The sequence below is a fragment of the Pseudonaja textilis genome, chromosome 7 (assembly GCF_049901715.1).
Source record: "Pseudonaja textilis isolate UNSWEBS1 chromosome 7, rPseTex1.2, whole genome shotgun sequence".
Classification (NCBI taxonomy): Eukaryota; Metazoa; Chordata; class Lepidosauria; order Squamata; family Elapidae; genus Pseudonaja; species Pseudonaja textilis.
Window position 1 is genome coordinate 51,824,843 of NC_141996.1, and position 14,801 is coordinate 51,839,643.

Sequence of the window (14,801 nt, forward strand, 5' to 3'; positions counted from 1 at the left end):
TTGAAAGTTATGTGGAAGGGGAAAAGGTGCACAAGCAGCAGGGATGACCACAGCCTCAATTATGACAAATCACAGCTTGAACTATCTTGCTTTGCATGTAATTAGTCTATCTCATATATTAGTTTCACCTTTTACTTTGCATTACTGAAATAAATGAACTTTTGCACGATATTCTAATTTTTCGAGTTTCACCTGTACATTGGATTAGGCAAAATGGTCAGATATAAAGAAATATTAGATATTCATGGAAAATAAAAAACAAATCAGGAATTAAAAGAGCAAGATATAATCATAGACTGGTGGCCATATCTCCAGCTGCAAAACAGATACAAAAAATATTGGACATAATATAGACTTAGCAGATTGGGGAAAAATTTGAAATAAAAATTATACATTAACAAGATCAGCAGCTTATAAAGAAAATATATACAAGATGTTTTACCGTTGACATCTGACACCATCTGACACCAATGAGATTGGCCAAAATATACCCTAATATGAACCCAAAATGCTGGAAATGCAAACAGAACCAAGGTACCTTCTATACATATGGTACCTTCTACCATATGTGGTGGTTATGCCCGGAAGCCCAAAAGCACTGGCCCAAAATATGGAGTTAGATACAAAAAATAGTAGAAGATTGGCTAGAGGGTTAAACCGGAATTGTTCTTGTTGGGAATAATTAAAGGGAAATATAGGAAAAAGATTAAATTTTATTCTACTACATATATTGACAGCAATGAGGATAGCATTTGCACAATGTTGGAAACAAAATAACACACCCTCAGAGGAATTAGTAATTCAAAAATTTTTAGATTGTGCTGAAATGGATAAACTTATGTTAAAATTAAAAGATAAAAAAGAAAGTTGAAGTTTTACAAAGTTTGGGACAATTGGTATAAATGGTTGAACAATAGAAATAAGGATAATGGAGTTAAGAAATTATAGATAAATGTATATAAATGTATATATATGAGATTAGTATATGTAATAATGATGTCACTGCACCATTAAGATTAAGATTTGTAAAATGTGAAAAAGAATAATTAAATAATAATAATCTCAGCTAGCTGCTGAGGAAAAAAAAGTGGAAGTGATAAAACAATAACCAAATAGTTAACAGTGTAAAAGTGTGAAAACCACACTAATGAGATAAAAACAATGGCAGTGTTAATTGCTTGGGAAAATACGCATGAATCTTAAGTATACTATATATCTTTTGTTTACTTGAATACTGAGCTGGCCACAGTATTTTCTGAAGATAGTTGCAAAGTACAGGTAGTCCTCAACTTTATTTAGTGACCTAAGTTACACTGAAATTCCAACATCTCCATGGTCATGTGATCAAAATTCAGACACTTGGTAACTGATTTATACTTATGAGGGTTGCAGTGTCCCAGGGTCATGTGATCACCTTCTGACAAGCAAAGTCAATGGGGAAGCCATATTCATTTAACAACTGTGTAGCTAACTTAACTGCAGTGATTCACATAACAACTGTGGCAAGAAAGATAGTATTTGAGCAAAACTCAAATGTATTATAGCAACAGAAATTTTGGGCTCAATTTTGGTCATCAACCAACTGACTGTATCAACGTACAAGTCCAAACATATTACCAATAAAATTCCAAACAACAATTTAAATTTGGAGTAAGATAAAATACAATAGCTACAGGATAAATACAATAATTTAATACATAAATATGTAAAATAGAAAAAAATGACATAGAATTATATTTCTGTATCACCCCTGCAATTTACCCCAATCAGGCCCACATATGCTGATCTCATCGGAAATTGTGCTGTATTAAATGTCTTTTTCAGATTCTGGCCACACATGAGGTATGTTGTTTTAATGGGCCATACATTTACTGTGTGGATCAAGGTACTTATCTCTCTCCCCCTTATACAAACAACAATCAAATAATATACAAGTCAGATCTTCTACCTCTTCAGCTCCATAGATACATGTACATTCATTGTGAGGGGTAGAATGAAATCTCCCAAATCTAACCATTGTATCAAACGTTTTGAATCTTGCTCTGGTAAATGTCTCCCTGAGATGTTTTGGCAGTTGTGATTTAAATAGTTGTCCATTTCGAAGGTGCGTTTATATTTGCTCAGCCATTTCAGGCTACCAACCTTACTAAGTGGCTATGTCATTTTGAGCTTCTGTATCCATGATTCTTTGGGCAACTTTTTTGTTGTTGTTTTCTTACACAGGGGGCAGGGAAATCACAGCTCTTTATATAATTTGTCAATTTAGTAATCCAGAGGGTTTGTGATTGCAATTTTATCTGCTCCAGCGGACATAGCTTAATAAGCATAGTATGAAAACCTTTGTACAATATCTTTTTTTTTTGTAAAGTTTTTTTAAAAAACAAAAACAAAACATCATTTCGTGAACAGTGTGGTACTGAGTGTTGTAATTTTGATACAAAAGCAATAATAATATAGGAAAAAATTACGAAATCTGCTTTACATGGTCTAATGTTGTTATACACAACTGTACTTAATCCTTCATTTTTCAATTATTATTTGCTACATTTTTCTAATAATTTTTATTTTTGAGCATACCTAGTCACCTCCTTTTTCACATTCTAATCTTAAACTTTTATATTCACTTTATATATATTGAATAAAAGTATGTATAACAATGATTCCTCATTTCTAAACTTTATATCTTTTCTAATTTTAAATATGGCCAATCTTACAAGTTACTACATTAATCTAATGTTGTTATACATAACTATGTCAACTCATAATTCTTCATTATTCCATTCAATATTTGCTACTTCCTTCTAGTAGTAATAGTATTCTTTTTGAGCATACCTAATAACATCCTTTTTCAAACTCTGATCTCAACTTCTGATATTCACTTTAAATAGTGTATTGGATAAAAAAATGTATAACAATATTCCCCCTATTTCTACAGCTTATATCTAGTTTTAGGCTGGTTTCATTTTTCTTTTTCTTTTTAAAAGAAAAATCCTTCCTATCCATTGGCTCCTCCCTTGGGTCTTTACCTATATCTTGCATATTCAACCAGAGCTTTATTCCCCTCCCCAATATTTTTTGCTGCCAGTCCACCCATATCCAAATCCTCTTTTTTCCAAAAATACCTTTCGGTTTATTCAGTTCTATTTTTTTATTTCCCTGTATATATTCTCCCAACTTTATTTCACCCAACTTTATAATCCCCTTCTTTTCTTCCTGTTCTGTTTGCTGTATCATCTGTTCTATCTCATCCTCTGAGTTTACAGTTGTCTCCCTTGACTCCTGAATTTTATTATCTTACTTCATTAGTCCTTGTTGCACATTTTCAGTCTTTCCAGTTATACCATGTAGCAAATTTTTTATCTCCTTAGTATTCCCCATCATCCTGTCGTAAATATTTTGCAATAGTCTCATAATTTCTTTTCGTGTCTCCAGTTCTTCCTGATGAACCATTTTGTCTTATTTTTAAAAGTCTTAAGTAGTATGCCAATAATCTGTCACCACTCCAGGGTCTATTCTTTTTGACTTCCCAAAGCCAGCAGATTATGTAGTCTTAATATTATTCATCAGGAGATGCCATAATTAAAGTTCCTTGTATCCCACAATTAATCAATACGTTTCATTTATGCAGTCCTGGGAATTTTCCAAGTAGTTCTTTAAATCCACTTTTTAGTTTATCAAATAGTTCCAGTATTCAAAAGTCATTTCATTAGACATCCTCCAGGTTTTTCAAGGTTGGCCTCTAGTCACTATAGAGTAGATAAGTAGGGAACAGTAAATAATGAAGCAGAGCAGACCTCCAGGTGTTATTTTCTCTCTTAAAAATTATCCAAGGCCATTTCCTTTTTGGAGTCTGGCTTAATACAAATCCATTCACCAGTAGGTAGCGCCTCCAGCTTAAGAATCTGCATTAAAAGTCCATTTTTAAAATCAACTTTCAAAGTCCAGTTATTATTCTTTTTCATTAATTCAGACAAAATATCCAATAAACAGTCAGATATCCAGCACTCTGGAGTGCTTATTCAAAGTCCTATCAATAATATTTATACATATAACTTTTTTTAGTTCTAAAGCTTTAGGGTATAATTTTCCTTTATCCCTCTTTGATTGCTGCTTAAAAAATATTCCAAAGAGTCACTTTCATGGGTTAAATTTCTTTTGGGCAAGTTCTTGATATAGGTAACCTTACCCAGTTCCAATCACTGTCTGCTCTCACCGCTCCAGCACATTCTTAAGTTGCTTCGGCTGCCCCAGCTTTGTGGCGGCCATGTTGGTTGCCTCACCTCCGTCTTGAACAAAGAGACCCTGGGTCTATCAGGAGAGCTGTCGCTTTCCGTGACCAACAGGGTGCCCCTCCTGGTTAGTCACCCCTACAGGGTGACTTTAGTCCCGGGGGGCCCCCTCCAACAAAGAGGATTAAGAGTCGGGATATGGAGCCCATTCCCCTGCACTGATCACGCCGCAGACAATATATGCAAGGTGTGTCAACTAATATTCAATAGTTTATTGAGCATGCTCTGTTAGCTTGTTTTTGAGTTCTGGGATATTTTATGGCTTAGAACACTAGGTTCTTTCCTGTTCAGTTTTGGTTTGGCTTTCTTGTTTTTCAATTCAGTTTAGTTTTGTCTTCCCTGTTATCCAATTCTTTTAGTTTTGGCTTTCCTGTTATTTCATCTTACAATATTAAGTTTTGAAGGCCATTCACTTAATCTCATCATGAATTAATATTGTTTATATTATTGTTTGTATAAAAACATGTTTTTATACTTGCTGATGCTGCGCATTTCAGCAAAGGTGATACTGAATTTACAAAAAAAAATGCATTATAGTTTGAAAGGATTTTATCTAGGTGAAAGAATTTTATCTTGGCAAAGAATAAATGAATGGATGCAAGATAAGTCAAAGGGCTGTTGGGACATTTGACACCCAGAAGTGAATGAAAGTAAAATTTCTATTCAGACACAAGTCTATTTGTGTGTGCATATGGAATGAATCTAAAAACAAGGTTTTGTTAGGATGATGAATAAATTAGCAATGTTGATACAGTTAGAAGTTCTGATTATGTCATAGACATATGAGAATAAACCATATGCTTTCTGAATGGGTTAGGACTCAGGAGTAAACAAGCATGTGTGGTGGTGCAGTATTGCAGTATTTCTTTTTGTTGTTGCCATCACATTCCATGAGGACCTCCTTTTTTCCATTTATTTATCTATTCTATCATTTATATCCTAATGCAATCATATATAGCAGGGGTCGCCAACTTTTGGACCTCAGGGACCAGCAAACTCATAATTTTAAATCCTGCGGACCAGAGATCCTGGGAAAATCCCCCCCAAAGTCTGAAGGAAAATTCCCCACCCCATTTTCCTACCGACCGATCACTCTTTATTTGGGATCACAGGATACCGTATCCAGCTCCATTCTCGGGGAGGCAGGGAGAGACTTTTGGCTTTATGGAAGGAAAGAAGCAGAAGTCTTTCTCTCCCCCAAACTCCACCAGAAATAAGTCTTGGTGAGACTTGTTGCACCGGCGTAGCCTCTTGGAGCAGGATGCCTTGCAGGATCCCAAAGACTCATTTCTGGCGGAGTTTGGGGGAGAAAAAGAAAGATTTTTGCTGCTTTCCTTGCGTGCAGCCAAAAGCAGAAGAAGAAAGAAGCAGCCCAGTGGCCTGTTTCCCTCCTCAGCCCTTTCCCCTCTCCCCTCACTACCTCGTGTTGTTTGCAATGCGATGCAAACCTTCTGTTCTTGCGGGCCATGTGGGCGGCACAGCCTTGTGTTCCTGCAGCCTGGATTAATTGCTTTGGAGGGTGCTTTAGGGAGTGCTTTGGGGTGACATTTTTCTGTGGACCACCAAAATTTTCTTGCAGACCATCAGTAGTCCCTGGCCCAGTGCTTGGCGACCACTGATATGTAGGCTCTCAGCAACTTTTTTACTTTAATCTCCATCAAATTGTTTAAATTATTTTAGTTGGTGGCTATGACCACATATTGTTAATGGTTACTCTATATTGTCCCAGCAAAAGCAGTTCCCTTGAAACTTGTATCCAAGACCAAGAAGAATATTCTAGAAGGAAGTGGGAAAAAAGTAAAAATATTGTCTTTGTCCTTCCTTCATAAACAGTTTTTCGGTTATCTCATGTTATACAAATGTAAGCCAGCTAGCTATCACAGCTGGTTCATCATTATTTTAAAACCCTGAATATGCTTTGAGTAATAAAATATTACAACTTCCTGTTTTAAACTAGTTAACTACAAACAATGGTTAATAACTGCAATGTTATTTGTAGGTAAATCTTTGTAGATCTTGAGAGCAGGTAAAGTTTATATTGCAGAAAGATTTAAATGAAAAGTTTTGTGTTAACCATTAAATCTTTTTTCATTTCAGTTGTGTCCCAAATTTTTGCATACAAACTCAACCAGTCATACTTGGCCTTTCAGTGCTGTGGCTGAACTTATAGGTATGTGAACAGTATTCTGCCTACTCAATTGAAGCTTTTTTGTTACGTATAATGCATTTCTATATGTAGTTCAATTATATCTGTTTTCAGACATCTTCGGAAGGCATGCTCTAGCTCAGGGGTGTCAAACTCGATTTCATTGAGGGCCACATCAGGGTTGTGTTTGATCTCGGCGGGCCGGGTTTGGCATGGCCAGGGTGGGCATGGCCAGCTCGGCATCACTCATGTCAGGGGGCACCTGTGGTAGCCCGAGCACTCTGCCAGCAAAAACAGGTTCCCGAACTCCGTTTTCAACTGCTTCCTGCAACCCTCTGCCAGCAAAAACGAAGCTCCATTTTCACTGGCAGAGGCACTGTGGACTGGTCCTTTGCTGTTCCAGGGCGGCCCTCTGGGCCAGATCAAAGCACCCTGCTGGCCAGATCTGGCCCTGGACCTAGAGTTTGACATCCCTGATCTAGCTATTCTAACTTTAGAACTTATGATTTAGCTATTGTTTATTATATTGTAGATTTGCTGTTAATTTCTACTGACCTAAACTATATGATAGAATTTTTAATGAATAATAATTACTAATAATTTCAGCAGGTGGTTTTATATTTTAACGTAGGAAGATATATCACATTTATTTATTTGACAAATTTACATAACCACCCATCTAATCCAAAGAACTATGGGTGCAAACTAAGATAAAACATAAAAGTTGAAAGGTAAAATGTCTTTACAATCTAATTTGATTTGTGGTGACTTGATAGACGCAGTCATGCCTGTACTTGTGGAAACAATATATACAGTAAGTGGTTTGTCATTGCCTTCTCCCATTGTTTTTGTGATTTCTAGCTGCCTCTCCACCTAGATCAGGGGTGGGCAAACTTTTTGGCTCAGGGGCCTCATTGACTTTTAAAATTTGACAGACGGGCCAGGTCAGCACAAGATTTTTTGGGAATCGCCCCCCCACCCTTTCCCCCCCTTCTTCTCCTCCTTCCCCTCCCCTCGGAGGCCCCCTGAGTCAGGAGTTGCTACCGCCAGCACGGCTCCGCACGGCTCCAGTCCCGCATTGTCTCGGGAAGGGAAAGGCAAAAAGGAAGAGCCTCAGCGGTGCTTTGCAACGGCAGCAGTGGCACCGGAGGCTCAGGCGCTCCTGGTTTTGCCTTTCCCTTCCCAAGGCAACGTGGGACTGGAGCCGTGCGGAGCTGCGCCGGCGGTAGCAACTCCTGACAGCCCCATCCGGACACCTGAGCGGAGCCCGGGCGGAACTGCCTGTTGCTGCTGTGGGCGCTGCTGTGGGCGTCTGGCTGCCCAAGTAAAGAACCGCACCAGCTCAGGGCAACTGTGAGGAGCAAGAGGAGAGCCAAGGTGCTCATTTCATAGCAGTCAACTTTGCTCTCTTTTGCTCCAGTTAGGTGCTCCCGGCATGCACAAGGAGCATGAAGGGAGGCAAACACTGCACGGATGCATTTTAAAAGTCAGAGAACTTTGCCCAAGACTTCTCGTGTATTCAGGGGCTACACCTCTCCCAACGATGAGTTGGTGGCGATCTAACAAAACGTCTTCCAGCTCTTAAAGATTGACTTTAAGAGCACCCCCATGGAAGAAGCCAAGAACGAGAACAAAAGTAGAGGAGGCGGGGGCAACAAGGGCATGTGATGGGTCCCTCCACGGTCCCCTCCCAGGTGACAGCCAGGGCTTTGGCACCTACTTTTTTCCTGAGAGGTGTGATGTCTGCCTCCCTTCATACTCCTTGTGGAGGGGCACACATGCCCCGTCACCCCTGCCGCCACTACGTTTGCTCAGCTTCTTCCATGGGGGCACTCTTAAAGTCGACCTTTAAGTGGTCCCAGAACATCCGCCCACCTGCCCGGCACCCGCCCTCCCGGAGCACGCTTTCTTCCTTCTGGAGAATGTGCCTCTTCCAGCCCGGCCTGGCCCGGCCAGCCAGCAGGTGACCACATGTCCTGGGGCTTGTCACGAGATGCCTGCAGCATGCTCTGTTCTATGTGTCAGGCCCAGCAAGTCCGAGCAGCCGGTGCATAGAACAGGGTGGTACTGGACCATTGGAGAAGCGGAGCAAAGCCGGAGATTAGTAGCTGCCTCTTTCGGCGCAGAAAGCTTCCCCCAACCAGCCGGCTAGTCTCCTCCTTCTCTGCCTGTTTGTTCTGTATGGCCGAGGAGGAGGAGACCAGCTGAGAAGCGCGCTGCTAGGCGGGGACAACGCGGCGCAGGGCAACACGCCACCGCCCAGCCCTGGCGAGGGAAAGCAGTGGGCATTCCCCGGGTGGTGGCCTCAGCCCCGCCACCAGGGAAGCAGCTGCCCAGCTCTGTGTTGTGTGTGCGTTTTTTTGGCACGCGGCGCGGGGTCTCTTTTGGCCAGCCCCGATTTTTTTTTCAGAGCCGGGCCGTATTAAAATGACCAATTGGCCGGATGTGGCCCGCGGGCCGTAGTTTGCCCACCCCTGACCTAGATGATATCAGAAAGCTAAGAATTATAGTTTTTATTTGATTGTAGTGGTAGTGGTATTTTTTTGTTTACAAAAAGTCTATTTTATGTTTACATTTCTAGCATTACAACAAACTGATGCATAGACAACTGGAGAGGAAAAATTATGTAAATTATAATGATAATCCTAATATGCATTGTTCTTTTAGATAATGCATATGACCCTGATGTAAATGCTAAACAGATGTGGATTGACAAAACAATTATAAATGAGAATGTATGTTTAACGTTCATGGATAATGGGAATGGTATGAATGCAGATAAATTGCATAAGATGTTGAGGTAAGTGAGGTTTACTTCCTATCCATGCTGAACACATCTTAGAATTTAAAAATATGATTGTATACATTTTGTCCTCAACTTACAATCATTGACTTTGCTTGTCAAAAGGTTGCAAAAAGTGATCATATGACCCTTGCAAAAGAAGTGTGGTGACTTAGCAATTTAAAGATGCTGGACTTACTGGCTATAGAACATACTCATCTTTAAAATTGGAGGAAGGAGACAGAAGATGTGTAGCTTTATCCTGCTATATCTTGAGTCTTTGGTATAAATACAATATATAGTGTGGTCCTACTTTGTCAATTTCAGATTATATAATTTATAATGTACTATACAGGTCTAGCCATATTGTTAGATATCAATTATACCAAAAAGTGCTTCTAAAATATATTTGTTAACCAGAATTAAAGTTGCTTTGTATTTCAGGTTGTATTCACTTGGATATTCAGTTCTTATATGAGCAAAGTAGCATTAATATTCTTTTCATCTTTCCAAACCCATTTTAGTTTTGGCTTCAGTGACAAAGTTACACTGAATGGCCATGTTCCTGTTGGATTATATGGAAATGGATTTAAATCAGGATCTATGCGTCTGGGAAAAGATGCAATTGTTTTCACCAAGGATGGAGATGTCATGAGTGTGGGCATGTTATCACAGACTTTCTTGGAAATTACAAAGGAAGAACATGTAATAGTTCCCATCATATCTTTCAACAAGGACAATATCCTTTTGGCGGTTTTTTTTCTAAGGGAAATCGATGATTTAAATCTGTATATGTCCAAGCAGATATACTTTTTAAACAAGCTCTTTAACTAAAAAAATGTTGCATTGTGTTATATAAAATGTATATATAGTCATTCAAAAATTGGGTTTGCTCAAGAAAGGTAGCTAAGAAAGCATAGGTGCATATAGGGAGATGTTCAGTTTACATAAAATGCATAAAATTCCTCCTATTTTGATGTGGAGAGGCACACATTCAACTGGAAGTTACTTATGTTAATAGAAAAAAGAGGGTGGTGTTTCTATAATTATCTCTACATTTGATTATTTCCCACAGTTCTTTGGCAGAAACGATAAATGTATTAACTATGGTCATGAGTGTATGTGTATTTATGTGAAAACAAATTCTAATTAAAATACTAAGTATTAGGTCTAAGAAAGGGAGTAAAGAGTTAAGTTTCATCTTCAACATATCTATATCACCATGAATTGTTTGTTGCCTTGCAGAGTTGTTAGGAAAATAGAAGATGTGCTTATTTTATTCTTATTTTGCCTTCTCTTCATTACTTTTTTGTGATTTCTAATTCTGTACCTTAACATACCTGCAATCCTGTGACAACGGGAAACTCCTTTGCCCATATGAATGAGTAATCTGTTAGCTAAAGATACTTGGGTTTTTTTTCCAAAATGTAGGTTAAACTAAGGAATGGGAAAGGAAAATTCCAAATCTGGAAGTTGTAGTCTGCCTGTTTGTGTAACATTGCCTAACATAGGTAATAAAAACAAGAGTTGCCAGAAGCAGTGCTTCATATTTTGATTTTTGTCATGCATGCATGTCTAGTAGCAACAGCTCCCGTAGCTTCTGGTGCAGTTGATTTCTCTAAGAGTAGTCTTGATTATACTAAACCAGCAAGGCTCAGGAACAGTTTTAGAGCTGTTTCATGGGCAATTCAGTAGAGCCAGGAAAGCATCTGCAGTTACTGCATATTTCAGGGTACAACCTTAAAAGTTATTTTTGTGAAATAAGACATAGACTTCAAATGTATCAATATCATAATCTTTAATACAAAAGGTTTGAATGTTATGTAAATGGATTTTGCCCGCAAGCAGGATATTTGTAAACATTCAACCTATAGTCTTCATTTTCAGAAGACATGATACCAAATGTAATAGAGGGGGCTGTGTCAAAGAGGAAGTATTTTCTCACCCATATAACATGAGATTTCAAATCTGACATTCAATTTTTGTCTTAAATTCACTGTATATACTAGTGAGATCAGTGCTGTATAATCTACTTTGTAGGCAAAAGTGTTTGACAAAAAAAGGATACAATTCTGTGTCCACATATTAGAAGCAAAATATCTAAATCTTCCTCTTTGAAGTTCAATGATTGCATCTGTGGAAAAGTTGAAAAACCGGGGTCAGGAAATGGCATGAAGTCTTAATAGAATGCCGAGCATAAACATTTCACAATAAAATGTATTATCCAATATCCAACATTCTAGAAATATAATCTGACAAAAATGTGGTTGCCGGCCTGCTGTTTGAGAGAAAACTGCAGTTATTATAGCTTACCATTCTTATTTCATCTGATGGGCTTCTAAGGAACAAACAGGAGGAACCAGAAGTATAGAACAGGAATAGGCTAGTTAGAAAACAGAGCTGAAATTACAATTACTAGACTATTTTATGATTAAAAATTTCATTATAAATGTATGATCTATGCTTACAGTTTTAAATATGTATGGTGCAGACAGTAATGCAAAAACAAAGAAAATTGTAGGTTTTGGTCTTGTATTGAATCAGAGATTTTCACCGTTACATTTCCTAGCTCTTCCAGAACACAAGATCAAAAGATGTCCAGATATCAGCAGAACTGAATCAGGGGTCCTTGGTGCTTTCTGAGCTTGCTAGTTTTCTTGCAGATGTTTACTTATCCTAACTAGGTAACATCATCAGCACTAGTAAAGAACTGTTTGCTGTCAGTTTATATTCTGGTGTTTTGCCTGTGTGGGTGGGAGTTGTCCTAGAGCTGTGATAGTGAACCTATGGCACGCATGCCGTAAGTGGCACGCCGAGCCATCTCTGCAGGCACGCGAGTTGTCGCCCAGCTCAGTTCCACTGAGCATGCACGCGTGCCTCCTGCCAGCCAGCTGATTTTCAGATACTTGCCGTGCATACATGGGGGGGTGGGATGCATGCGGAAGATTTGTGTGCAGGGGGTGGGGGGAGCACGGGGGGTCCTGCACACATGAACGGGGTCGCAGGCGCATTGCATTATGGGTGAGGCACACTATTATGTGTGCATGCACACACTTTCGGCACACGACAACAAAAAGGTTAGCCCTCACTGTCCTAGAGACTTTGATTCAGCAGTTTGCTGATGAATCTTTGGCAGAACTGAATCATTTTGAAATTTGAGTTTTTTAAAAGTGCAGGAAATGCCCATCAATTGCTGTCTAAATTCAGAAGTGATTCATCTGATTATAATAGACAAATTTTATAAAATTGATATGTATTACATCCTTAACACATTTTACAGAAAGTGATGAAACTAGATGAATCAACAGCCAGTTTGAGGGCTATTCTGTATCATTCCTTGTTTTCTACTGAAGAGGAGCTGCTTGCAGAACTTGATGCAATTATAGGGGAAAAAGGGACACGGATTATTATTTGGAACCTTCGAAGGTAAGAGGAAATTTTAACATTTATGATGCAATGTTTTATATATGTGTGTGTGTTTTCTTAAGTTTTCGTGGGTACTTACATGTATGGTATTCAGCTTTGTTCGGGTATTTTCCCACGTCATTATAGTTGTGCTTTTAAAGTTGTAGCAACGTTTCGGCAGAATCTCATCTGCCATCATCAGGCTTTTGTATTGTGTTCGAATGTGAGTCAGACTTTCACAACCGTTTCAGTTTTAAATTTGGAGCTAGCCTGCTGCTGTGCCAGAATGGTTTTTTCTTCATTCTGATTGGTTGGGAGTCTTGGTCTGTGTTTATTGGTCTTGGAGTTTGCTGTGTTCTGCTTGAATGGTGTTTCTAATATCTTCTGTCTGTTTTGTGGCTTTTTTTGTCTTAATTGGCTGGCAACATTGTGTTCCTGTATTGGAGACTGGTTATAATTTTCTTCTTGGTTATTTTTTTTTTTTACAATCTTTACAAACCAAGAAGAAAATTATAACCAGCCACATGAGCAAAGAGATCCAACAGACGATCATCCCAAGAGAAAAATCTTCCAGGTGCCCCAAACGGCCTCCCAAAAATACACAAAGAAGGCATACCTCTCAGACCCATAATCAGCTCCAGAGGAGCACCACTACAAAACCTAGCTAAACATTTAGGAAAGCAGCTACAGCCCCATGCTGAAGCAGCAGCTTCACATGTACAAAACTCATATCACCTCTTGGAAATGATCCAAGATCTACACGTGGAACAAGAAGATCTGCCTGTAAGTTTCGATGTGGTTTCACTATTCACTCAAGTCCCGATAAACTCTTGAAATCATCAAAAATAAATACCAACCAGCTAAACACCTCATGGAACTAGCAGAACACTGCTTAACCAACACATATTTCATATACAAAGGACAAAGATACAAACAAGTTGAAGGAGCCCCTATGGGATCACCACTGTCACCCATCATTGCAAACCTGTTCATGGAAGAATTCGAATCCAGAGCCATGGCCAATGCCATCCACAAACCCAAACTATGGTTAAGATACATCGATGACACATTTGTGATTTGGCCCCATGGACAAGAAAACCTAAACAATTTCCTAACACACCTAAACAGCACACACCCCAAAATCAAGTTCACTATGGAAACAGAAACAAACAAACAACTACCATTCCTAGATGTACTAATCTACAAAAAAATAGATGGCACACTAGGACACACTGTATACCAGAAGAAAACACACAATAACCGCTACCTCAACGCCCAATCCCACCACCACCCAGCACAGATAAACTCCGTGGCTAAAACACTAATTACTAGAACCAAACACCTGGCAGACAAGACACACATTAAGACTGAACTATGCACCCTGACTAAAGTACTGACAGCCAACGGCTTCCACAAAAGCAAAATCACCGGCTTGATCCACAAAAACACACTGAGGCATAATAGAGACCCAGAAGATGCAGTCAAAAAGCTGGAACACACTTCCTCACTAGTCCAACTCATGAAAGCCACAGGTCATAGCATCGACTTCAGTGGCACCAAAACCCTAGCCACTATAGAAAACCCCAGCCACAGAATTATCAGAGAAGCCATAAAGATTGAAAAAAGACCTGAAAGCATGAATAGAAGAGATGATTCCACCAGGTTGTCAATTATTTGGAAGCCTGCACTCACAAACAAAAATATCTCCACACCACAAGCCAGGCAAACACCTGGGCACAAACACCTGGGTATCCCCCCTGATACCTCCAGCTCAAACACACCCCAACCAGGCACCCAGATGAAACTTAGCTTCCTAATAAATGATAGCCGTCCAATTACTTGGAGCCAAGCCGCACTAAAAGCCTCCAATACAGGAACACAATGTTGCCAGCCAATTAAGACAAAAAAAAAAGCCACAAAACAGACAGAAGAAACAGACCAAGACTCCCAACCAATCAGGATGAAGAAAAAACTATTCTGGCACAGCAGTAGGCTAGCCCCAAATTTAAAACTAAAACGGTTGTGAAAGTCTGACTCACAGACGAACACAATACAGAAGCATGATGATGGCAGATGAGATTCTGCCGAAACGTTGCTACAACTTTAAAAGCACAACTATAATGATTTGGGAAAATACCTGAACAAAGCTGAATATCATACATGTAAGTACCCGTGAAAA

General features: G+C 39.2%; 1 protein-coding gene across 1 annotated transcript in view; it reads left to right on the forward strand.

The window, feature by feature from the left end:
• MORC3 (MORC family CW-type zinc finger 3) overlaps positions 1 to 14,801 on the forward strand; it is a 46,006-nt gene that overhangs the window by 3,146 nt on the left and 28,059 nt on the right. The window contains exons 2-5 of the mRNA XM_087937629.1: positions 6,387 to 6,459; positions 9,103 to 9,235; positions 9,742 to 9,956; positions 12,496 to 12,643. Coding sequence (XP_087793755.1) covers positions 6,387 to 6,459; positions 9,103 to 9,235; positions 9,742 to 9,956; positions 12,496 to 12,643 — 569 coding nt within the window. The remainder of the gene's footprint in view (positions 1 to 6,386; positions 6,460 to 9,102; positions 9,236 to 9,741; positions 9,957 to 12,495; positions 12,644 to 14,801) is intronic.